At 49.0% G+C, this 23,383-nt stretch overlaps 10 protein-coding genes across 10 annotated transcripts; 5 read left to right on the top strand and 5 right to left on the bottom strand.

Moving 5' to 3' along the window:
* Positions 1 to 65: 65 nt before the first annotated feature.
* Positions 66 to 1,187, top strand: FMAN_03783 (uncharacterized protein; the record flags this gene model as incomplete). The annotated part of the gene is made up of 1 exon (XM_041824319.1): positions 66 to 1,187. One exon carries the CDS (start codon positions 66 to 68, stop codon positions 1,185 to 1,187), a length of 1,122 nt encoding a protein of 373 aa, XP_041689812.1.
* A 740-nt stretch (positions 1,188 to 1,927) lies between these two features.
* Positions 1,928 to 2,995, top strand: FMAN_03784 (uncharacterized protein; the record flags this gene model as incomplete). Its single annotated transcript, XM_041824318.1, has 1 exon — positions 1,928 to 2,995. The coding sequence occupies one exon, from the start codon at positions 1,928 to 1,930 to the stop codon at positions 2,993 to 2,995; it is 1,068 nt and encodes a 355-aa protein (XP_041689811.1).
* Positions 2,996 to 4,096: 1,101 nt separating this feature from the next.
* Positions 4,097 to 5,458, bottom strand: FMAN_03785 (uncharacterized protein; the record flags this gene model as incomplete). Its single annotated transcript, XM_041824317.1, has 1 exon — positions 4,097 to 5,458. The coding sequence occupies one exon, from the start codon at positions 5,456 to 5,458 to the stop codon at positions 4,097 to 4,099; it is 1,362 nt and encodes a 453-aa protein (XP_041689810.1).
* A 1,782-nt stretch (positions 5,459 to 7,240) lies between these two features.
* Positions 7,241 to 9,847, bottom strand: FMAN_03786 (uncharacterized protein; the record flags this gene model as incomplete). Its single annotated transcript, XM_041824316.1, has 7 exons — positions 7,241 to 7,290; positions 7,347 to 7,478; positions 7,539 to 8,493; positions 8,547 to 8,885; positions 8,944 to 8,975; positions 9,031 to 9,507; positions 9,724 to 9,847. The coding sequence occupies 7 exons, from the start codon at positions 9,845 to 9,847 to the stop codon at positions 7,241 to 7,243; spliced, it is 2,109 nt and encodes a 702-aa protein (XP_041689809.1).
* Positions 9,848 to 10,403: 556 nt separating this feature from the next.
* Positions 10,404 to 12,099, top strand: FMAN_03787 (uncharacterized protein; the record flags this gene model as incomplete). Its single annotated transcript, XM_041824315.1, has 4 exons — positions 10,404 to 10,654; positions 10,711 to 11,089; positions 11,142 to 11,219; positions 11,272 to 12,099. The coding sequence occupies 4 exons, from the start codon at positions 10,404 to 10,406 to the stop codon at positions 12,097 to 12,099; spliced, it is 1,536 nt and encodes a 511-aa protein (XP_041689808.1).
* Positions 12,100 to 13,674: 1,575 nt separating this feature from the next.
* FMAN_03788 (uncharacterized protein) lies at positions 13,675 to 14,203 on the top strand (the record flags this gene model as incomplete). The annotated part of the gene is made up of 3 exons (XM_041824314.1): positions 13,675 to 13,732; positions 13,785 to 14,116; positions 14,174 to 14,203. The coding sequence occupies 3 exons, from the start codon at positions 13,675 to 13,677 to the stop codon at positions 14,201 to 14,203; spliced, it is 420 nt and encodes a 139-aa protein (XP_041689807.1).
* Positions 14,204 to 14,779: 576 nt separating this feature from the next.
* FMAN_03789 (uncharacterized protein) lies at positions 14,780 to 16,648 on the bottom strand (the record flags this gene model as incomplete). Its single annotated transcript, XM_041824313.1, has 7 exons — positions 14,780 to 14,947; positions 15,032 to 15,250; positions 15,317 to 15,556; positions 15,622 to 15,893; positions 15,949 to 16,029; positions 16,088 to 16,277; positions 16,337 to 16,648. 7 exons carry the CDS (start codon positions 16,646 to 16,648, stop codon positions 14,780 to 14,782), a joined length of 1,482 nt encoding a protein of 493 aa, XP_041689806.1.
* A 653-nt stretch (positions 16,649 to 17,301) lies between these two features.
* FMAN_03790 (uncharacterized protein) lies at positions 17,302 to 19,340 on the top strand (the record flags this gene model as incomplete). The annotated part of the gene is made up of 4 exons (XM_041824312.1): positions 17,302 to 17,726; positions 17,796 to 18,008; positions 18,057 to 18,288; positions 18,339 to 19,340. The coding sequence occupies 4 exons, from the start codon at positions 17,302 to 17,304 to the stop codon at positions 19,338 to 19,340; spliced, it is 1,872 nt and encodes a 623-aa protein (XP_041689805.1).
* A 143-nt stretch (positions 19,341 to 19,483) lies between these two features.
* Positions 19,484 to 21,151, bottom strand: FMAN_03791 (uncharacterized protein; the record flags this gene model as incomplete). The annotated part of the gene is made up of 1 exon (XM_041824310.1): positions 19,484 to 21,151. One exon carries the CDS (start codon positions 21,149 to 21,151, stop codon positions 19,484 to 19,486), a length of 1,668 nt encoding a protein of 555 aa, XP_041689804.1.
* Positions 21,152 to 21,771: 620 nt separating this feature from the next.
* On the bottom strand, positions 21,772 to 22,864 carry FMAN_03792 (uncharacterized protein; the record flags this gene model as incomplete). The annotated part of the gene is made up of 3 exons (XM_041824309.1): positions 21,772 to 22,434; positions 22,489 to 22,555; positions 22,608 to 22,864. The coding sequence occupies 3 exons, from the start codon at positions 22,862 to 22,864 to the stop codon at positions 21,772 to 21,774; spliced, it is 987 nt and encodes a 328-aa protein (XP_041689803.1).
* Between the last annotated feature and the right edge of the window lie 519 nt (positions 22,865 to 23,383).

Here is a 23,383-nt window from a genome sequence, read left to right as displayed (position 1 = left end):
ACCTTCACCCTTCACATCTGTCATCCTCATCTCACGCTTGTTCACAACTCACTTCCTTGCCCAAAATGTCTGAGAAGCTTCTGTCTCGTCTCAACATCGAGACTTCAATCTCCCCAGAAGCAGTCTCCCCTTCCCCATACATCCCTGGCTCAGGCAATGTTTTCCCCAAGTTTGTTGATGCAATCTCACAAACAGGCTGGGAGCTCTGGTACTTTGATGGTGTCTCCAAAGATGACCAGTCTGCTATCTCCGTCGGCATCAACAGAAGCGCTGAGGGTCTGAAGCATGGCGGCTTCAAAGTTCAGATCTTCACCGTTTGGCCCGACGGACATACCTGGCACCGCGATCTGTACCTCCCAGAGTCAATCGTCACTTCTGAAGACGGGCATATCACTGGTCTGTGGGAAGATACAGCTAGTGGAGGCAAGGTCTCGTTCTCTGTGACTAGAGACTATTCCTTGACTGTCTTGGCATTTTCTGTGCCTGGCGTTGTCGATGGCACCATGCAGCTTGAAGCTCTACCTGGAGACTCGGGTCTCGACACAGACCCTCAGGTGGGACCACATGTGCCCTACGTCCGTCCCATGGGGAGAGCTTCTGTAAAAGCAGAGCTGTCCCTGTTCTCCCAAGACAGTTCAACTTCTGAGCAGTTCGTCCTCGGTCCATCTGCAAACGGCGGCATGGATCGCGTCTGGACACTGTACTCATGGGCCCATTTTATGACAGAGTCATACTATCTCCGCGCCCAAGTCGGTCCCTACGCAATGCAGATAATGCGTATCTTCTCTGATCGCGAGAGCGGCTGCAAGCCATACACAATGGCAAGACTCTACCGCGACGACAGGCTCATCTGCGCAGCAAATCAGGTTCTCACCTACGAAGAGCAGGACTTCTCGCAAGACTCTTTGATTCTCAGCAAGCGCTACGACGCATCCTCTGATGATGTAGTCACGGGTGCGTATCGCGACAAGAATATTGGGTATGTAGTTGAGTTCGTTGCAAAGGGAACGGGTGGAGAGCGGTGGATGTTTCAGGTTGACCATGAGCGGATTTTCTGGAATTATCCTACGAGTGCGCCTGGGCCTGAGGGGACGGGTAATACCGGGTTTGTTGAGTCGGTTATTGGGGGTGCGGATGAGGAGGCGTTCATTGGGGTTGGGACGGGAGGGCAGTGTCAGTTGAGCTAGAGATTGAGATGGAGATTGAGTTGGCTATTTTTAGTGGAAATGACAGGGTTGAATGCACTGGGGATCACTTTAGCCGCTGTGATTTAGGCACTAAGCCTGTCTTGGCTGGTTGTATGGGAGTCATTTAGCCGTGCTTAATTGACTTGGATGACTCGCGTTGCCTGGCCAAGCAAGTGGGGGCCTATCGCAAAAGGGTTTAATCCAGGGTAGGACAAACAATCATGTTCAGAATTCTTCGGCATTTGACCATTATCTCGATAAATCCATGCCCTCCCTATGAATATATGCGCCTTTCCGTGGGTCCACCATAAATGATCTTATAATTGCTCTCTGCCCTTCTATCCTTTACTTCTATCCCGCGCCGAGTAACAATGTTCCGAGCTACTAAGCGGAGCTAATCAAAGACGCAACTAACAAAAGCCTAAACCACAGAAAATTACTTCAATCAGGTCGAATTGATCAGCTGTGAGGATCAAACACGTGGTGGGATCATATGTTCAGTCCAAATCCAGAAACTCCGAAGTTGTTAACATGTTAGCTAATGTTTCGTCGGACTTTTTCGGCACGTCGTATACCGTAGGCCTCGCCGAACGGCTCCGGAGTTCAAGTCGCAAAATCAGTTCAGTTGCCAGACATGACAAATACATTTCTTTTGCACCCTCGTCGAGTTAAGTCAAGTAATCTTCACAGAAATAAGTCTCTAAGCTTCATCATTCTGTCACATCACCCAATTCATCACCATGGTTCAACGACTGCAAAGCGCCTTGGTCGGCACCCCAGAAGGGACCATTCGTCTCTCCAAGACAGAGCCGATCCCTGATATCGCAGGTGATTCAGTCCTGATTAAGACAAAGGCTCTGTCAGTAAACCCTGTCGATACAAAGATGATAGGGCCATACGTCACGCCAGGCGCAGTTGCAGGCTTTGACTTTGCCGGTGTCGTAGAAAAAGTCGGCCCTGAAGCTACGAAGTGCGATATCCACGTTGGAGATCGGGTCTGTACTGCTGCTATGGGGATGAATCCTCTTGAGCCTCATGTCGGTGCTTTTGCCGAGTACACAGCCTCCGTGGAGTGGATTCTGCTCAAGATTCCGCCTCATCTCAGCTTTGAGGAGGGTGCCTCTCTGGGCATTAGCTTCATGACTACTGGTCTGGCCTTATTCAAGAGTTTGGCTTTACCCGGCAATCCACTTGAACCGACCGCTGAGCCCATACCTGTCTTGGTATATGGCGGTTCATCAGCCACGGGCACTGCCGCAGTCCAGCTCGTTAAACTAGCAGGCTTTGAACCCATCGCAACATGCTCGCCCCGCAACTTTGACCTAGTCAAGTCATACGGCGCCAGTGCTGTCTTTGACTACCAAGACCCCAACTGCACCGCAGATATCAGAAAGCATACCAAGAACAAGATCAAGTATGCGCTAGACTGCATCTCCACCACGTCGAGCATGCAGTTCTGCTACCAGGCCATTGGTCGCGCTGGCGGTAAATACACTGCCCTGGAGCCTTACTCTGAAGCTGTAGCGCGAACGCGCAAGGTTGTCAAGCCAGACTGGATCATGGGGCCGCAGATGCTGGGTAAGGAGATTCGCTGGCCGGAGCCTCATTGGAGACCTGCTAGTGCTGAGATGGGGGAATTCGGTGTTTACTGGACGGCTGTTCTGAGGAAATTGCTTGATAATGGTTTGATAAGACCTCATCCGATTGTTGTGAAGCAAGGAGGACTCCCCGAGGTTCTTCACGGTATTGAGGATATCAGGGAGAAGAGGATTTCTGGGAAGAAACTAGTATTTCAAATGGAGACTTGAATTGCACGAGATAGCTCTAGATTTATCATGACAGCTCTATTTCTTTTCATATCATTAGACGTCTACACTTTCCCCCAACATCATAAGCACTCGAGTCCTAGAACATAAAAAAGTCCAACCTCACGGGCATAGAGCTTCTCTGTCCCTTGACTCATGTAACAGCGACGAGAGTCGAATCGATGTGCCAATCGGGCTTTTTCGGTGACTTAAGTAGGGCTGTATGTATGTCAGACGTGGTTCGGAGGCCGAAAATCCAGTGCAGTTGGAGGGCGTGTTCTTGGCAGTGGCAACATCCGCCTTGGTGACGCAAGCCTACCCGTCATCAATTCTCCGAGAGTAGGGAGCGGGTGCGGATGTTGAGAGACTAACGATGTGAGTGAGCCGGCAGTGACGATAAGCCTCCTGCGGCCATTCAGCCTTGGGACGTCAGATCTAGACAAGGCTGAGGTTTAGCATGAGGAGAGGATAATATAGACAGTTTCACAGAAGAAATAGATAAGCTATCCTCTTGTTATTGAGTCGCTGTTAGGATGGCTGGGCCAGAACCGCCAGTTCCGCATTCAGTTAAAACGGTTGGGTTGCAGTGGTTCATGTGAAGAGCATGATTCCTTGATAGGTAGCTACTTGGATTACGATGAGAAGACAGCTCCTTGTTTATAGATACACAAGAAAGAATATGGATACCGAATTGAGTAACTCTTCATATATGTCCTACCTAGTGAAAAGGCTTGAATTACATTTTTATTCGTATGGCAGCAGGATGGATATTGGTAACTACAAGGTCATTCGTGCAGATCAGTATCGAGCAATATGTGAGTTCCTTGCTGGTACCTGTACAAGATCAACATGTGCCCAAGGCTTTGATTTTATGGATCGCGAGAGCGTACAATGAAGCAAAAAGTAATGTTGAGATGTTGAGGTGCTTTGAATGTATCATCAAAGCGAGAGGGCTGAAACATAGTAACTGCCAATGACTCACAATAATGAATTTCGTCAGCAGTCCCTAGTGAAATTGCGTGAATTCAGAGTCTGTAATATGCATACTGGATATCTACTCTATGAAAGCCCTTCTACAGTTACTGTATGATTCCCGATGTATTGTTAAAGATTCATCTTTTCCCTTATCAACGCCTTGAGCGATCTAACCTTGATCGACAATTCTCTCATCTCCTGACACTCCTCAGTATCAGCCATGATCACAGTCGACCGAAAGACAAAATGGATCATACAATCAGTCCAAAGCGAGGTCCTACCTAGCTCAGCACTAAAGTCCATCCCGTCAACATCACATGCCCTCTGCTTCACCACGCTGATCGAACGCGGAAGACCAACGGCGTCTTCCACGGACTGGAACGTATCAAGGAGAACCTGGACGGCCGTGCAAATCTTGGTGCATGTCTCGTCCGCGGAGGGCAGTTCTCCGAGCTGCAAGCCCCACCTATGAGAGGCCAGCGCTGTCTGGGAAGGGTACGGAGACGGGGCTTCAGGGAGATGAGAGAGGTGGTTCTCGAAGTGGGCAAATACCAGACTGTACAGCTTGATGAGGGATGTGTAGCAGCTTAGAACGAGCAGCATCGTCGGCATGTCGACCGAAGGGGGCCTGGGGGAACCGTTCATCTTGATAGATGATAGCACTTCGGCGTAGTCGAGCATCTCTGCCGACGGGGTTGGAGAACTTCCGTTTCCTGACGAATGGTCGTCGGAGGAGACGGAGCTTTTGCCCCAGATATAGCTGAGGATGGCGCAGAAGTCCTGAGATAGGCTTAACACGCGGCCGATTGGGTAGTTTTGCAGCTGTTTCGTGTCGGGGACATTGGACCACGGAGACTCCTCTAGCGATTTTGAGGTCTCGTGGACCTTTCTCACAAGATTTGAGAGTTGCACAATGGCATGTGGTGGAGTGTGCTCCGAAGACTCCGATATGTCCATCAAGTGCCCTGCCTCAGCCACAGACGGAGCAATGTGATCAAAAGCAGACGGGTACTGCGCGTGATAAGTATTTGTCGGGATACTAGACGGCGCAAGGTCTAGCATATTTAACCCTTGACTCATCCCCAGATCCGCCCAGAAATCACCATCGCTCAGACTTGAACCGTCACCAGCCGTGCTGATGTCAATCGCAAGCGGCTCCTCAGTTTCCTGACACGCAAGCTCGTCGATCCACGGGGTCCAAGCCCCAGGCGAAGCTAGGTTCATCCCAGCAAGAGACGATGGGCAGACAGGCGGTGAACTCTTCTGTGGAGGCTCAGGCTCAGGCTTGGATTTGTCGGGCTTGCTCTTATTACTGGCGCTGCGCTTTGATTGGCTTCGCGGGCCAAAGACACATGTCACTTGTGCTCTGATGCATCTCGTGCATTTATGGGGCCCTGAGCGTGAGTCCTCTGGGGAAACAGAGCATTTGAGCTTGTGAGAGCGACATCGGTCGCAGCTGGACCGGATAGATTGGCTGTTCCGCATGGACATTGTGTGTGTGTGTTATGATATGTTATGTTATGCTTAACCAAAGTGTCGGGTAGCCGTGGAGAATATGTTGGGTGCTGTCAAAACTTGATGTTGCACGAAGCCCAAGCAAGGGACAAGCAGGAGAATAGTTGCAGTGCAAACGTCACTGGTACTCACCAGTGTAACAGCAGCACTTTTCTGGCCCGGCCATCAGGTACACGGGATCTCCCTATATAATTGTCCAGAAGAGCAGACCAGCAGAGGCACTTTTGCCTGTATGTCTCTCAATTAATCCTTGCCGTTGTGCTGAGAAACTTCTCAGAGCTTGACGATTTTCCGTCTTGAGAAGGATGCAAGGCAAGGTCTATGCATGCAGTCATGTTGCGAGGAGGTGGTCAGCATTCTAAAGACCTCAGGCCACTCACTATGACGGCAGAGCGAGGATGGGAATCCTGGCGGGGGGGAAGGGTGCAGTAGCCGAGCGCTAGAGGTTTATGTTTACAAACATGCTTAATCTCAGTGCGACATAAGCCTCGTTTGCAGGCTGACAGGTTACAGTTGTTGGGCTGACATATCGGAATTGATAATTGCCGCCGAGTGGTTATGTAAAGATACAACGTTGGGCTGATATCATATTTGCAAAGCAGGATGAAACAATATGTACGTTGGTCCGTTCAAAGTCTCATGTCGTCTATTCGTCTAATGGTAGGTGTTACTCAGACCTCTTGAGAAGTGAGTTAATTGGTGGTGATAATCTACCTGTCACTACACCATCGGTTAAGTCGTGTTCACTACGAACCAATCCAAAATGTGTCCTTTCTGATCCAAGGCCAAGGATTCCCTCGATTAATGTGTCTCGACACGTTGAGAGCAAAAGTGTCGGTTAGACCCCTCCATAACCTTGTTTGCGGCGGAAGCTGCCCCGGTCCAATGGGATAATCCCACGGGTAATCCGGGACCTAGCATCTGAGATGGCGCTATGTGCCCTGTGTGAGCTCAGTATTATCCCGCAAATGCACGCCAAGAGGCTTACGGCAGCCGCAGTCTGTCTGTCGTCAAGGTTGTACCGCTCAGGCATTGCCAAGACAGCCAGTGACACGACACTGACTTGGGTCTAGGTCTTACGGGTACCTAGATATCTGCCGCCGCTAATGGAAAGCTGGCTTAGTTCCGTCCGCAAAAGCCGGAGCAGCTCGGTTCTCGAAAGATTCGCTTAGTAGAACTAGAAGCTCAACTCGGACACATGAATCATTTCGGCTCTGGAATCTCCTGTTGTTAGCTTCCAAGAACTGCGCCGCAGATAAGATGACCCGTTTTGATAGGCCCCTGTCCATCCGTTGGCTGTGCTCTCCACGCAGGACGGTCTGTTCACTGTTCGTGACACTTCGGCAAATAACTCGTCACATCATGAACCTGTCCCCGCTTACTCTACAACGCCAATCCTCTGTTCATCACTTCCGCTCTCGGTGAGCATTGCGTGGGGTGACAGGATGCTTTTCCGCTGACAGCCCATGACCTTTTTCGTCATCGTCCGTTTCGGGACGGCCCGCATTCACGAGTTCAGCCAGAGGAGAAATACAGGGGTTGAGTTTATTATTAATTTTCGTATACGACGAACCAGGCGTGTCCAAGCTGCCACTGTAACTCTCAAGCCGCAGTGATTGGTCTCAGAAGAAATGCGCGTACCTCAACAACCTGCGGAGTAATACGGTGATACCGCGGAAATACCCATTTCCAGCCAAATTACTCCTCGTGTCAGCGTCGTTCTAAATTATCTTTATCCACTTTCTCCCCCAATGCATGTCATTGCAAGTTCCATGGCCATGTCAGAGACCCCATTGCATCCACCGTCTCTACAGATCTAATTATTAAACCCTGAAAGTACATGGGACCCTCAAGGTTGACTTACCATCCATTGCTTGCCACTGATTACTCGGGGTAGCTATCGGCGCAGCCAGTAAATCGTCCGCAAACGTGGCCCAGTTCGGCATCATCGTGCCATCAAGCATTGGAAACTGTGAGCCGAGACCTGCTGGAATCTCTATCGGCCCACATGTCAGCTTCAGCACTTCCTCTTTGTTAAAATATAATGGTGATTTACCTGATTGATAATCGTTGATGCTGGAAGAGGCATACCCCGAAGGAACGCCGAACGACATGGTCGAGTCGAACCCTGAATCTGTATCTGAGGTATTATTGACTCCGAGAACTACCGCCAATGCTTTCACAACCTTTCTCGCCTCTTTGGACGAATTGCTCGACTGCAACCAGATGTCATAAGATCTTCTGAGGGAAGCTAGGATGGTTTCATCCATCGGTTCTGACTCAGAAACCTGCATGCCCTCGCGTTTCGTGTTCTGCAGGTAATAACACAGTATGCTAGTCGCAAGCAAAAAGTCGTGGTTGACTAATGAAGAAACCCTCCACCTTTCTTGGTAAAGCTGACAGAAGGGTTGTGTCTCTTCCTGCAGTATGTGTTGGTAGTCTAGAAGTTTGAGTGCCGACTCCAAGACGATGCGCTTGGAATCGGCAGAGTTTGCTGGGGGACCGAACATGAACTTTCGGTGGAGAACAATCTTTGCGCGATAGAACAGGGTTTCTAGAACGACCTTTTGCATGATGTTCTGAGGAGAGTCCGTGATGCAGCGGGCGAAGGAATGCCACTTGAGACAATCCGGGATCGACTTGCGTGCTTCATCCAGCTTGTTGTCCATTCTCTCGACTTCAGTAAAGGTGTACGGTCGCACATCAGCCGCAAAGTCCCAGATATATCCGACCGTCGTCATCAACCTTGCTTTGACAAGACGGTAAAGAATGGGCGTCAATTCTGTGTCTGGCCTTGACGGAGGCATCTCAACCGTCGTCTTGTCAAAGTCATTGTCTTGAAGATTAGACGGCTCCTGCGTATCAGTCTGCCACTGCTTGATCATCCTTGGCAGTCCCATCTGGGCAGAGAGTACGAGATCCATCTCAACAAGAGTCGCCCAGACCCTTCTCCGCATCTCCGCAGCAAAAGACGACATGCCCTTGAAGTGCTTTGGATCTCGATGATACCCCTAGTGACGCGTTAGTCAGGGAATGAACACCGGAGAGGGTACCCTGAGCTTACCATATGCAGGGCAATCTGAACCGTGTTCCCCGTCAGGATCCAAATGTCGATCTCCGCATCCGTGCTTGAAAACACCTCAGCGGCAATGTACAGCATAAGCGTCTCAAGAACATAGGGACCGCCTTTGGTGTAGTTGCCAAGAACAAGGCATTGACCAATCCTCAGCCTGTACGCATCAGCCATCTTCTGGAGATCTCTCTCCATGGACAGAGCCGCGGGGGACTGCACGCCAGGGTCGAGGCGGAACTTTTCGAATTGGGTTGCCAAGCACATGATGGTGAACAAAAGGCCCAACCAGAGGGGCGACACTGCAGATGGGTCGTTCCAGAACTCTTCATACTAAGATAATAATGGGTTAGTCAGTATGAATAAAGGAGATAGGATTGTGCTTCCGTACCTCATTGAGGAATTGTACGCTGTGCAGTACGGCTGGGCGCGGGGTCAGCATGGTGGTTGCACGATAAAGCTGTATGACAAGACTAACCGGGCGACATCTCAAATGAGTTAAAATAGCGTGAGACCAATCGGTCTACTACCGGGCGGGTAGGGATCGACGCCAGTATCTCGTCCTTGCTAGCGGGCTTGCGGCAGCCGTAGAACAACTGGGGGCCAGTCATATCCGCACCAGGCGACTCAACGCCCTGGACATCAGGATGCGACAACTCCTCTTCGTTATCAAAATGATCTTTGAGCTCGGCAATCCCGTCGAGAACAGCAGCCCAGTGCGAACTACCCACGTAATTCGCGCCTCCGCCCGGAAACTGCATGCTACCGTAGTCGGCGGGTGAAGTGACAGGCGTGTCCACGGGGGAACGGGTACTTCCGACGGGGGAACAAGGCGTTCCTCCTCCGTGCTGGCCATGGTTGACGGACGACTGCTGCATCAGATCAAACACAAGACTCTCGAGGTGGCGGATGCGGTCCTGTGTGGTGACACGAGGCTGGTGTGCCGCATCGCCGCCTGTCACTCTGTCAGAAGCGTACGAGCACGACAGACCGAGCTCTCGTTGCACACAGCTGCTGCAGGGTCTTTGACGGTCACATCGTAGTCTTACAAACGGGACAAAGCGTCAGCACGTGGGGGGCATCGCTTACAATAGAGTTGCGTCAGAGCGGAGAGGGACGGAAAAGAGAGACGGCAAAGTGCATTGCATGGTTACGTACTTTCTCCTCCTACACAGGTTGCATGACAGCTGCGGCTTTTCGCGCGGTCTGCTCGAGGGTAGACGAGCCCTACCCTGCGGTGTTTTCCCCGGTCCCCACTCCGTAATAGAGGTAGGACGCGATTCCTGGTCCGCCATGGATTCAGGGACAGAAATGATTGATAGACGAGTAATTCCGGAGGCGAAATGTAAACAAACGGAGTGAGAATTGGCCGTGGAGTGTCGGAACAAACTAACTTTCACGTTGAGAAATAATGTGCTGACAGAGTGAGAATCTAACCCAGAAGGCATAAGCCAAGTTACGGTATTTGTCCTGCATCTGACGCACAATCCCTGTTAGTCCCCGGATCTGTTCATCATCCGCTCCGATCCTCCGCTCCGATCCTCCGTCCCCTCCCATGTCCGGCCCGATGCTCCAGCCCCAGCCCTGCAGACATAACATCACTCAGCTTACTTGCTGTGTACCCCACACACATCACATTCCCCCATCCATATAACAAACCATCTCAAATGTCCATGAGAAGGTTTTTTTGTTTTGCAGATCCACTCTAGATAATCAAGTTTCACCGTCGCATGCAGCATGCACGTATCAACTGTTGCGTTATCATCCCAGTAAGAAATATCACATTTTATAAGCGACAGATTGGTCCAAAGAGGAAATACTCTCCATTGTTTTTTTTCTGTCGCAACAGCCATGTCGATAACGCCTCAGATGTCGCAATCAGGCTTTCAGGATGATCAGTTGGAGGCTGGTGTTCGGGAGGATGTTGGGAATGAGCCTCAAGAGAAGCCTTTGTCAACGACTGGGACAATGGTCGATGAGCCTCAGTCGAACCCCAATATTGTTGACTGGGATGGACCAGATGATCCGGAACATCCACTCAATTGGTCAAAGACCCAGAAGAATTTACATGTTGGCATTGTGAGTCTGTTCACTCTTGCAGCGTAAGCAACTCACCATTTCTAATTAATTTAATGGAATATCACTGACTATCGAATAGAAACCTGGCTGCGACAATGTTTGCCCCAGGAGCAGCAGAACTAGCTGATGAGTTCAATATCACCAACTCTACCGTCACAGCCATGACAGTCAGTCTCTACGTTTTGGGCTTCGCACTAGGTCCCCTTCTCCTTGCACCTCTCTCTGAACTATACGGGCGTCTGATCGTCTATTACTTTTGCAACTTGGTGTACATAGCCTTCACAATTGGCTGTGCATTCAGCACCGATGTCGGCATGTTTCTCGTCTTTCGCATTATCGCTGGCTGCGCTGCCTCAGGCCCAATGAGTATCGGTGGAGGCACTGTCGCAGATCTGTTCGTTCAGGAGCAGCGAGGAAAAGCCATGGCTCTCTTCACTGTTGGGCCGCTCCTGGGACCTGTAAGTCTTTCTCCACTGACTCACTTTATTGCACCACCTAACTGGTTATCAGGTTGTTGGTCCAATTATTGGAGGCTTTGTCTCCGAGAACGTTGGGTGGCGATGGACATTTCGCATCCTCCTTATCTTGGTAGGTCATCCCTCAATATGTAGAGAATCTCTAATGCTAACAATTATCTTAGTCCGGCATCATTGCTGTGGTCACATTTGCCTTCATGAAGGAAACAAATTACAACGTCATCTTGCAAAAGAAAGCTTTAAGAATGCGCAAGCAGACTGGTAACGAGAAGCTCGTAGCCAAGCTGAGCAGAGATGAGACTCCAGGTCAAATGCTGGCACGCGCTATTGTCCGACCACTCAAGCTGCTCATTTTCTCCCCAATTGTCCTCTTGGTATCGTTATACACTGGTATTCTCTTCGGTCTCATTTTCTTACTCTTCACCACCTTCCCCTCTGTCTTCCAGGATGTGTACGGCTTCAACCCAGGTGTCGCCGGACTAGCATATCTTGGTCTTGGAATAGGCATGGGTCTAGGCTTGCTCATGTTCTCTGTACTTAGTGACAAGCTCCTTGGTCGCAAGAAGGGCAACGAGAATGCGGCTCCCAGGCCAGAGGATCGTCTTCTTCTCATGAAATGGCTCGGCCCAATTACTCCCCTTGGCCTTTTCATCTATGGCTGGACAACAGAAAATGGCGTTCACTGGATCGTCCCTATCATCGGCACATTCATCGTGGGATTTGGCTCCCTTTTTGTCGTTATCCCTGGTCAGATTTACCTAGTCGATTCCTTTGGAGCTGAGGCAGCTGCGTCTGCTTTGGCGGCCAATCTGTTGGTCCGTTCTCCATTCGGAGCCTTCCTTGACCTAGCAGCCGAGCCTCTGTACACGAAGCTTGGGCTGGGCTGGGGTAACAGCGTCCTTGGCTTCATAACGCTTGCTTTCACTCCTGTTCCGTGGATCTTCTACAGTTACGGTGAGAGACTTCGGACTCACTTCCAGGTTGATCTGTAAACTCAAGCACCGATTTCTCGTTTCATTCAACATTATAGAGGTACATACTGGGCTTGAAAAGATATAAAATACGCGCCGGAGAATGATCGTACTGCTCGTATCGTGGACAGAATAGGTTGCTTAGGGAGGCCTACTGTCGTTAACTTGGTTTAAACTATCCCGTCATTTACACAACGGGTATTTCGGAGTTTTTTGTTAATTGTGTAGTTTCAAAATTAATAGACTAATGCATTTGCGGACCTATTATGAGTACTTTTATCTTGGAGATTAGCTTTATCTAGTAATCTGAGCTGAAACCGATTAAAGATAGCCGACATGAATAAAGAATCTGAGCACTAGAATAAGCCTTCTTATAAAACAAAGGGCAGTTTGGATAGTCATTACCTTTGTTTTAAGGTTCTACCGTGATGTAGTTTGTCTGGGTGGACAATCCCTCGACCTCCTTTGCCACCATTGGTTTCAGACTTGTCATAGTACTTCGACAGGGTTCATTGCCCGTGGCTAATGTGCCACAAAGATCACTGCAAAGTAATTTGGTTCCGTGTTTCTCTATACTACAGGAATACTGTTTTGAATTACCATATACGGAGTACTACCTTGACCGAAAGTTTGTAGCCGGCTCCTTTGCCAGGGGTTCGCTTAAACGGCACAGGCGTCACCTGCTACACCTCTCCATATACACGCTGATCATTCATTCCAAACTAGTGTATTGTGATCCAGTCGGCATTAACAGCTTCCCTTTAATACCTTGCTCCTTGAAGTTTGTTAATTTCCTAAAGTTCTGGCAGCGCTTTCTGGGTTCATATAACCTAGTATTAGTACTGTACGTTCTGTAGCTCTGAAACTGTCCATTACAGAATGGATGAATCCTTGGATGCATAAAGGTAACCTAGAAAGAATTAATGTTTTATTGGTTAGAACGAGGTTTTCACGAGGGCAACACCTTACTCTGAATCAGGTCTTTTCTATGTTAAGTCGTGTTTGCAACCAAGATCCCTGTAGCTTCAGATATGTCATTCATGCTTTTTTCTACAGATTCATCTGCCGAAATATGGCCGCTAGACTAGCCGGATATCTATATGAGACCCACTGCCGTGGGCAACTAACCCCGGCAGTTTATACTTTCGAGGGATCTTATAATAATCCTCTCATAACTCGGCAAAGCTTCTATTTCCTTCCTGGCAGAAGATCTGCAAATCTTGGCCCACAACGTTGTCTTTAATGATACTTGATTGATGAGTTCGCCATCAAGTCGGCTTTACAACTCTTGTGTTCCGTAAAGCCGAAGGATGTTCAGAGTTTGTAGGATCCAGGAGCAAAGCCCGGCTGCGGTGGACCATCGATGATTTCTAAAGTTTGTTAGTTGAGTACCTTGTCTTTGTGTTGCAACATATGCAGTCATGAGATAGCATCAAAGGAGGAGTTAAGCCCTGGTTTGGTCTGAGGAACTGCATACATGCAAAGTTCGATATCTATATAAAGGGCTGGCGCATCACTACTTTTCGTCCCTTGGAATAACCAACACAAAATTCGACTATTATCAATTCCGGGCTACTCTACGAGTCTCAAAAGACAATGCTCTTGTCTCTTGCCATTATCGGCGGCCTAGCCGCCATCTCTCAAGGCTACGTTTGTTCGTTGCCACACCCACAACACAGAAAGACTACTTGCTAATGTCCCGACAGTAACTGCCTACAAGAACGTCGACAACTGCGAAGCAGAGGGCGACACTAACTACCGCATTTACGAAGGCGACTACGACGGATGCCAAAAGTTCGGCGGCCAGTCAGGCTCCACCTGTACCGAGTACTCCAATGGCGGCACCATCGGGCCCAATGCTTGTTCAAGTGACGTCTGGGAGGTGCATTCTGTTGCTCTCGATGGAAAGACACAGATCAGCGGCGCACAGCTTTGCTACACGTGTACTTACTACACTGACGAGCATTGTGGATCTCTGAACCAGAGTCCTCAGTGGTACTGTGATGGCTGGGAGGCGGGCCCAAAGTCCTTCCGATGCGTAGGTCTTCCTAAGATATAGATTACAAGATGAGATAAGGCTGACAAGAGCTTTAAGCAACTCGCTCAGTCTCCCAACGACTGCTAGAGGAGAGCTAAAACCTAAGAAAGTGGCCCATGCGGCTTACTTCAGAGACATAGAAGGATGTTATTCGACTAAATAAGGGCTACCATGGGCAGGACTCTTGCGAGTGTAAGGTTGATTTGTGGGGATCGGAAGACTGGGTTGACAGGAGGCCTACTCGAATCTGTTCCAAGGCCTGGGATGAGGGCGACATCTAAACTTCTTTTCGTACTATCAACTTATTTATGCACTGTGTCATAGTCACTAGCACTAATAAGTCTGATAGTTATTCTATCCTACATATTGGAGTACCTCTGGATTATAGATGCTCCAGTTTTGATAACTTACGATGCGTGTGCTGATAATGGTGAAATATAGAATTACTACTAAAGACAACCCTAAGTAGTATCTAACCTCCATCTCTAGTTCTGAAGCGCCAGAACCTATGACGTAAAGAGATTGACTTTTGATTCGAATCTTCCAGTTTCGGCTCGCTCTCGCTAGCTCTACTTAAGATGTGCTTTTGCCTTTCTTTGGGTTCTCTGATTAATGTTGGCATAGTTGTGGTATAGACCTCCGTCACCCTCTCTTGTACAGATCTCATCGCGCTTTCTTGGGCCTAGTCGGTCGCATTGCGTTAGCGCTATGTGTTCTAGAGCCGACCTCAAACGAGAGGTTTACCTCACGATGTAGTTTGTTGAGCTCCATCTCAGCGCGCCCTGCTACCTGATTTAGCGTCAATGCATCTTGGGCCGTTGGTGCATATGACTGAGGGAAATAGATATCTCAATCCACAGAATATGTCGGGGGTATAGTGGCGAGTGGCATAAAGCTCCGAGTGCGTGGTGGTACAGTTTGTCGTTGAGTCCATTGTCCTTGTTGAGCAGGCCGCAGTTTGAATCTGTCACTCGACAAATCGATGCCACCGATCAATGTAGCTAGGGAGCTGAAGGATTGAACTTCACGTAGCGCTGCGGTGAATATATCTTGTGAGATTCGTGTGTAAAGCGAAGACCACTCAAATATGATGTAGAACGTCAGGCGCAGCTCGACGACAAGTTCACGTAATTCCTTCTCTATCCTTAGCTATTGCCGCCTTCTTGATTACTTCGATGTGAGCAGATATAGCTGACTTACCGTCACATCTTTTGATTCCCGTAGCCGATGATCGGTCGTGCGGTTGGCATTGTAGGACTCGTCCCAACTAATGATGTAGGAGATCCTATTCATGACTTTTCTAAAGCGGTCGATCTTATCCTCATTCATGCTTTGGAGCCTCTCAGATATAGCTCTGTAGGAGTCGTGAATCTCTCGCACTCCGCCTATCGCAGAGGCTAGTGAGCTGCTCATTTCTTGGCACGTCTGACCTATGGTGGTCTGGATGATAATGGTTTTCAGTGTGCGCTGTTATGGGTAATACCAGTTAGAGAAAGATAACGTACGCTAAGCTTGTGCTTCTGAGTTAAACGTTCTATTTCGATTTCGAGGTCGCGGGTTTGATCTCCGTCGTCGTCAACTAATGTCGCTTGGTGACTCGAATGCTCCATCCCTTCCCGAAGGACGAGAAGTGCACATAAGAACATGCAAGATAAGATAATGGCTCTTAAAAGAATGCCAGAGAGGAGCAGTACAGTTAAAGCTGCAATCAAGAGTGGGATGGCATATGTGAAGTCAAATCCTTGGCTATCCTTTTCATACGAGGACTCTGGGTTAACTGGCGAAGGTTAGGTCAACGTAGAAAGGAGTAGTTAAAAGGAATGGGTGCCTACTGTCGTATCGACGTGTTTTAATTTCTGCTTTGGCCTTTTCTAACTTTCCACTCAAGGTGATAGTAAGCTTCTTATTATCAGCTGTGCATCGCATGGTCAACACTTCGACTAACGACACACAAATAAGACGTATACTTACTAGTCATATTATTGATAAGCGTTTCAAATTCTTGGATAAAAAAGAGCAGGCAAGACCAAGATTCGGAACATGCACTCGCGTGCGGGTGAACGTCGCAGAGGTATCGATGTACTCGGTCCCATTCATCTCGAAAGGAGGAGTATGCCACGATTGGATTGTCTTTGCGAAACAGCTCTGTTACACGATGAAGCTGGTTTGATGATCAGGTTAGACTCAGATAGAAACGATAGCATAAATCAATCTATATACCGAACCGCGAGAAGATGCCAGCTCCCAAGAAGTGCCAGAAAGCTTGGCCTGGCTTTGTTCGGATTTGGCAAACGCTTCTTGATACAATCTTGAACAACTCCGGACTTTTTCGCCAATTGTAAGTAGCCTGCTACTACTGTCGTAGCTGCCGGGGATCTCGAGGGCCGATACATCAAACTCTGAGTGTGTCACGAGGAGGAGCCGACCAAGAGCTGCGATGGCCTTTATACCGCTCACGAACTCGGGTCCCCAGTCCATTCGACATTCTTTTGCGTGATTGTTGTTAATATCGGCCAAGAAATCGGAGCACATGATGAATTGCTTTAAGAGACAGACTCATGGTATTTTTCGATTAAAAATGGCAGCTTGGTTTATCTTTATTGCTTATTTTTTACCCCGCGCAAGATATGGGAGTAAATTTGAAAGACTCCAATATCTTTGCGACAGTGACAAAGGGCTGATAATTTTAATTCGTTATCCGCATCTGTGGCATGTCACTGTCACTGTTGAGCCCGTTACTAGAAAGCGTGGCTTGCCTATCAATCTAGGACTCTCAAATGCCAGCCAGCTATAGGCTACAACGTCACTCAGGAAGCGAAGTTGAGACATCCATTGTCTGACGCTCTGTTCTTGTGTGCTGCTGTATCAGCCACAGAACATGTGAAAGCCAGTCAAACAAAGCCACGTTGATGTGATTGATGCTCACGGCTCAATGGGGTTGTTGAGGCCCAACCCAGTACACCACCATCTATAAGTGGCGTTCTCGCCCACCAATCCCAGTTCCTAATGCCGCCTTGTTTTCAACCCATTGAGTTTTGAATCTATGGACAGCAGAAAACTGAAGGGAAAATGCCGAGATAAGCACCTCAAGCCAATCTTGCCTAAAAGGCTGCACACAGCCATGAGATGATTGTTTATTCTCGTAGCGGTGTCTGTGTTGACTCGTACACGTTTTCTGCGTCAAAATGGAAGCAATAACTCTCAACCAATTGCACTCTATGGCTAATGCCATGACTGGGACCTGCCATAATATTGTGTTCATGCTCACAAATATCGAAGAACAGTGGCATGAGGCACCCTACTTCCTAACGTCGATTATGGAGAGTTGCCAAACCCTTCATGAAACGATATCTCAGTTTCGTGATCACTTGCACGACGAAATCGGACTCCCCTTCGACGCACTTCATTCTATCCTTAGCTCATTTCAGAAGGTTATAAATTGGGTTGAGAAGGGTACCCGAGAGATACAACTAAGAGGCAACGATGCCGCAGATAGAAATCTTTGGAAACGATTCAGACAAGAAGTTCCCGATTCCACGCTCAAAAGTTGCAGCAGTGAGCTCGATAAGCAAAATAGCTCCATCGAAAGCCTCATGAAAATTCTGAAGCTGTAAGTTGCGCGTTTAACTTGCTCATTCAACCTTGTTCTACTTGTTCCACTGATGTTAGACCAACCAAGACCGCTAGGCCAGAGGCAACGTTCCTTCGATCAGCTTCATTCTGGGATAAAAGAACATAGCCATAGCTCATCGATCGGAGCCTCCGGTGGCGCGAGATTCTCGTTCAGTGCATTTGAAGTTCCCTCTCAAAAACCCTCCTATCGCTTTCGACTACAGGCTATCGAATCCATAGCAGTTTCTTCGTTTGGATGGTTGGTTGTCATAAGCTTACTGTGAGCGGTCATCTGCTCTCTGCTGATACCGGATATCAATGTGAAGAGCAAAGTTCAAGCCTGCATTACTGGTCTTACATCATCTGGCGCTTGGGTCCTGCCGTTGAAGGAAGGACTGGTAAGAGAGTCTGTAACCTCGTTGTGGATGTTGATAAAACTAGTACTCGATTCGTTGTCGAGCCTCACAGGACTTCTGAAAGTCCCACTGATCCAGCTTGCACGCTGGCTGTCGTGGCTCGGTACTCAGATCTTCAGCTCTGACCCTCCTGGGGCATCTCATGTAAGGCTACAAGTTGCCTCATAGTTTTAATAAGTGCTGACCGACGACAGATCCCCAAGTCTGCCAACCGGGAAGAACTGAGCGTGGCCCTTCTGGAAGCGGCGACAGTTGGCTCGCTACGAGACGCGGCAGCCCTCCTAAAACGAGGAGCGCGATGCACCATACGGGACGAAAATCTCATGACACCTTTACATTTAGCAGCAAGTTGGGGACATTACGCTATCCTTGAGCTCTTAATAAGTTACAAAAACAAGGACTGGTACGCCCAGGGCGGTATTACGCCCATACATCTTGCAGCAAGATACGGCCACAGCAAGGAGGTGAAGATGCTGATATCGAATGGTGGGCACGATTGGATAAACGATAGGGCTGATAGCCCGGCAACCTTGCAGAAGTTCAAGTTTCCACGAGTCATCGCACACGCGAAAACCTTTTCGGCGCGAGAACTGGCAGCTATATATGGTCATGAAAACGCAGTACTTGCCTTCCCATCGACCAAGAAAGACGACATTCTTCATGCCATGTCGTCTGCGTGTGCATTAGGAAACCAGAGTATGGTCGAGACGATATGGCGTCATCACAAACAGAGATCGTACTTCAAGAGACATTCAAACCCAACAAAACTGGTCAGCACGTTCCAGGCACCGCCACTTCACTTAGCCGTGTCTTCCGGAAACCCTGCCCTTGTCGCTTATCTCCTCGAACGTGATTTTCCCGTCAATGATCAAAGTACCGCCAAGGACTCGCAGTATAGCTCCCCTGCGCACTATGCCGCTATAACTGGCTCGGTAGAGATTCTTTATCTCTTAAAGAGTAGCGGAGGCGCCATGACAAGCTTAGACTTCAGGAACCGGACACCGCTGTCGTATGCTGTTGAGTATGAGCATGTACAGGCTGTTTCGTTTTTGGTGAGGCAGGTGTCTTTATATCGAAGCACGTCTAGTAAAGATACCGTAACCTTGCATCTCGGTTCGGGTCACAGAGAGCATATGAAAGGTTGGAATGTTATGAATGGCGAAATAAGGAAAATTCTTAAACAGATAGGAATTTGATGTGACGCTCGCAAGGAGTCAATTACAAACAGCTGCTAGCTATAAAGGTCCTCATATCCATCTTATATACACTTCACTGTCGAGTACACTTCTGATGCACCTGCCAGAACATGTAGTGACCAGAACTAGCAATCCTTCAGGCATCAGTCGTCGTCTACACGAGAGATAGTCTGATGTAACCTGTGCTCCTTGATGAAGCTCGCTGCGATCAGCCCCAAGACGGCTACGCCGAGTCCAGTCAAAAAGACTCCTCGCAATGAAATCTCGTATGCCTTATAAACGCCGTCACGCCACCCATCAGGGAGCCGCTTTAGCTCATTTAAAGATTCAAGAAGTCGCTTTATTATCTCAGAAGATCCTTCCTTGCTGTCAAATTGTTGATGTAAACCGTGTTGTAACAAGTTTTGATAGACTACCGACGCAATCGTGACGCCAATCGTGGAACCCATCGATCGGAAGGCGTAGTTGGCAGAGGTTGCTACAGCTTGATCGTCACGCGACACTGCCGCGACTGTTGCGAGTAGGGACACTGATAACATGCCACCATACCCCACTCCAACCAGGAAGACATAGGTCAAGACGAGGAGAGTCGGTGTCTGGATGGTCATAGTGCTGAGACCAACGAAGCCCAAAGCAGAACACGCTACAACGGCCATGCCCAAAGTTCTGTATCTGCCGGTACGTTTCATTATGAAGCCACATGTGAGAGAACTCAAAGCGGTGCCTACACTTTGCGGCAAGAGACGAAGGCCGGCCGCTGTTGTGGAGTAGCCATTGATCTGAAAAAATATGGGGACGTAATATGTAGCCATGAACAGTACCATAGTCACAAGACAATTCATGAGACATGCCGCGAGTACTGTCTGATCAAGCAATAGATGCATGGGGATGATAGGCTCCGTGGCCCATGTCGACTCAACAATAACAAAGGCCCCGGCAACTGCCACTGAAAGCGACAGGGAGACTAAGACCAGTGGATGACTCCATGCAACGAGATTTCCACCAGAATTGAGGCCCAACAGTAGCAGAATAAGAGTCAAGGACAGCGTGAAAGCGCCCGAGAAGTCGACCCTCGACAATCTCGACTTATCACTGTGTTTGGTGGGAGTATTGCGTAGGGTAATAGAAACGAGAATGGTGGAAATAGCAATCAGTGGCACGCGACTCAGGAAAGCGGTCCTCCAGCCCCAGAGGTCATTGATCCAACCTCCGAACAACCCACCAAGACCAGCGCCAACGCCGTAACAAATATGCACAAAGCCTTGGATGACGCCACGTCTTCTCAAAGGTACGAGATCACTGGCAACGAACGCCGTGATGGCATTGAGACCCCCGCCGCCCATGCCCGCCACGACCCGTCCAGCGAGCAGCACCCATTTCGAGGTCGCTACTCCACACAGTAATGTTCCAATACCGAAGAGTATGTTACAGACCACGAGGCCTGAGCGACGAGAGAAGATATCGGTGAGTCGACCGGAGAGAGGCTGACAAGCTGCGTTTGCGATGAGGTATGACGATCCAAGCCACGAGACGAGGGTCAGCGATCCGAAGGTGTTGGAGATGGGGACGGAGAGGGTAGCGACGATGGTAGTGTCGAGAGCAGCGAGGAAAACACCGATAAAGATGCTGCCAAAAACAGCGACGAGATATCTAGTTGAGGGCTCGTCTTTCAGAGCTGCACTCTCTGCATCGTTGGGCTGTTGAGGAGGTTTAGGCTTTGCACGGCCATGGGAGAGAAGAGGTGATTGTTCATTGACGAGCCCGTTAGAAGCATTGCCTCTGTTGCTAGACTGAGGCTGTTTTCCATTCATGATGCAATAGCCTAGAGACGTGGAGGGGAATTTGGAATGTGTAATAAGCATACTGTTAGGAATTTCGAAAGAATCTTGAAGAGGAGACAGAGGAGTAAAGGAAGGGTTAGGAGGGAATGGATCGGTAGTCGGGGAATGAAGGGCTGGTAAACGGCCGAACACCCCTGACTCGGAAGATATTGCAACGGAGACATGGAGGCGGGATCAAGAGGCTGTGTCACCACAAATATTACGATAGCTGAGCAGTCTTCGGGTATGTCGGTGAGCAGAAAGAGGAGCGCCATACCTGCAGAAGTATAAGCTCCATTGGATCAGGGTTGGCGAGTGGTTGGAGGCCATTGGTCACAGTCGTTAGGCGGGAACATAAACAGGCAGTGGTAGATTTGAAGAAAGGTGGCAAATTCCACGTCTACCAAATGTGGCAGACTTCGGGTCTCTTGACTTTACACACTATGAAACTAGACATCACCTCGAACTAAGGCTTATCTAGTTCTTAAAGGAGAATCATCATGAAAAGACAATTGTGATGACTGGAAATCTTAGGTGGGCGGCACAAAAGCGCTATCGATCCAGTTCATATCCAAGCGCCCATCGTAGTCTAGAAATCTCAACTACCAGCCTCAGACCTTCAACCCAAGATCTTTATCCATGCCCCCCGTAGCAACAGAATCAACCCTCTGCTCCTCCATAGTCTTATTAAAGCTACTATACTTGCTAAGAAACCACTGTTCCGCTGTAACCTCCTCCCCATCCATCCCCTTAAAAACAGCACTATCACTAGCCCGCAGGAAATAAGCAGCTGAGTATCTATCCTCCATCATCTTACCCCCGGGAGGCAACACTCTATGCATAGCCGATCGAAAACGTCGCTTGGAAATAAAGCGAAGTGTATCAGCGACGTTTATGATCGCATGAGCTGGTTTCGCAGCGACGTATTCCCATTTATTAGTAGTGGGTGAGATTACCTGCAAGCCAGGCTGTTCTGTAAAGAGGAGGGTAAACGACCCAACGTCTGTGTGGGCGTTGTGGCCGCGGGCTGTTTTGTCGTCCAGCACGTCGCTGAGGGGATGGTGGATGAAGAACATTGTGCTCTTGGAGGGGAGATGGTCAGGATGACAGCTCTCGAAGCGGTCGTCGTTCTTGAGGCCTGCGGCGTCGGAAAGACGGGATAGAAGGGTTTTGAGGAGGAAGTGGGCTGAGAGCTGGAGAGTTTCGAAGAGTTGGAGATTCTCGTGCACTACTTCTGGGAGATGCGAGCGGTTGAGAAGGCCAACGCGGCTGATCTGGCGGGTGTCAGTTGAGGGTCTAGTGTTGGGGTGGACATGCCCAAATCTTACTCTCAGAGCTTCAAATCCATCTCGGGTGTTTTCATTGACTCCCGACTGGACGCCAGGCGGTTTAAACCTTTGAGAGAATTAGTAATGTCCACAGTTCTCACCAGATTGTAACAACATACCCGTGAGCGTCAGATATGGTCTCGGTCTTCATCTTCTCTTCCATCGGCTGGTCGAACCACCCCTTCATTACTCCCCAAGCATCCTCTAGCGTTCTCAGCATGTTGCCAGAGTCCCAATCACGAAGATCTAGGTAAAAGAACCCATGGTCTTCACAAGCAGAGAGAAGGTTCGCCTGCTCGGTAACATCTCCGTTGAGCAGCGAGGAGAAGTTCAGGGTATGGAGGTTGGCTTGCTCTGCGTTAGTGGTCGTAGACATGATTACTCGTGGGATACTGAGCTTGATTGAATCGGGATTTTTAGAGGCTCAAGGACTCAGATGAGGCTATAGAGTATGTTTAGAATTGGAGATAGGGTATAAACCGTATATGGTAGACTTGATCGAGAGGACGGTGGTGTTCACACTCGGAAAAGAAAGAGGAAAAGGAGTGAAATGACATCCCAGCGGCCAATTGACATGAAGCCAGCTTCGCTACGAAAATGAAGATACGATACATGTTGATTTCACCATCTCCCCGAGAATGCACAGCTGCAGATACGGCATCTTGGCATACCGAAGCTCCCTCGGTGTCCGGGGGCCGTGCCCTGAGACATTGTGCGGGATTATCGCCCTTTTCTGCGAGTATTAATACTTTCGTCACCCGAGACATGCCTATGTGTTCTCGTATAGCTGAGGCAACGGGCAGCCGCCTTTCTCTCTCCATTATCGTATGTAGTAACGATTTGTTTACCATGGCAGAGCGCTCAGCGTATTCCGACAAGACTTTTATCAGGATCT

The sequence above is a fragment of the Fusarium mangiferae genome (assembly GCF_900044065.1).
Source record: "Fusarium mangiferae strain MRC7560 genome assembly, contig: FMAN_scaffold017, whole genome shotgun sequence".
Taxonomy (NCBI): domain Eukaryota; kingdom Fungi; phylum Ascomycota; class Sordariomycetes; order Hypocreales; family Nectriaceae; genus Fusarium; species Fusarium mangiferae.
Note: the sequence above shows the minus strand (reverse complement) of the source record. Positions and strands in the feature narration are given on the sequence as shown.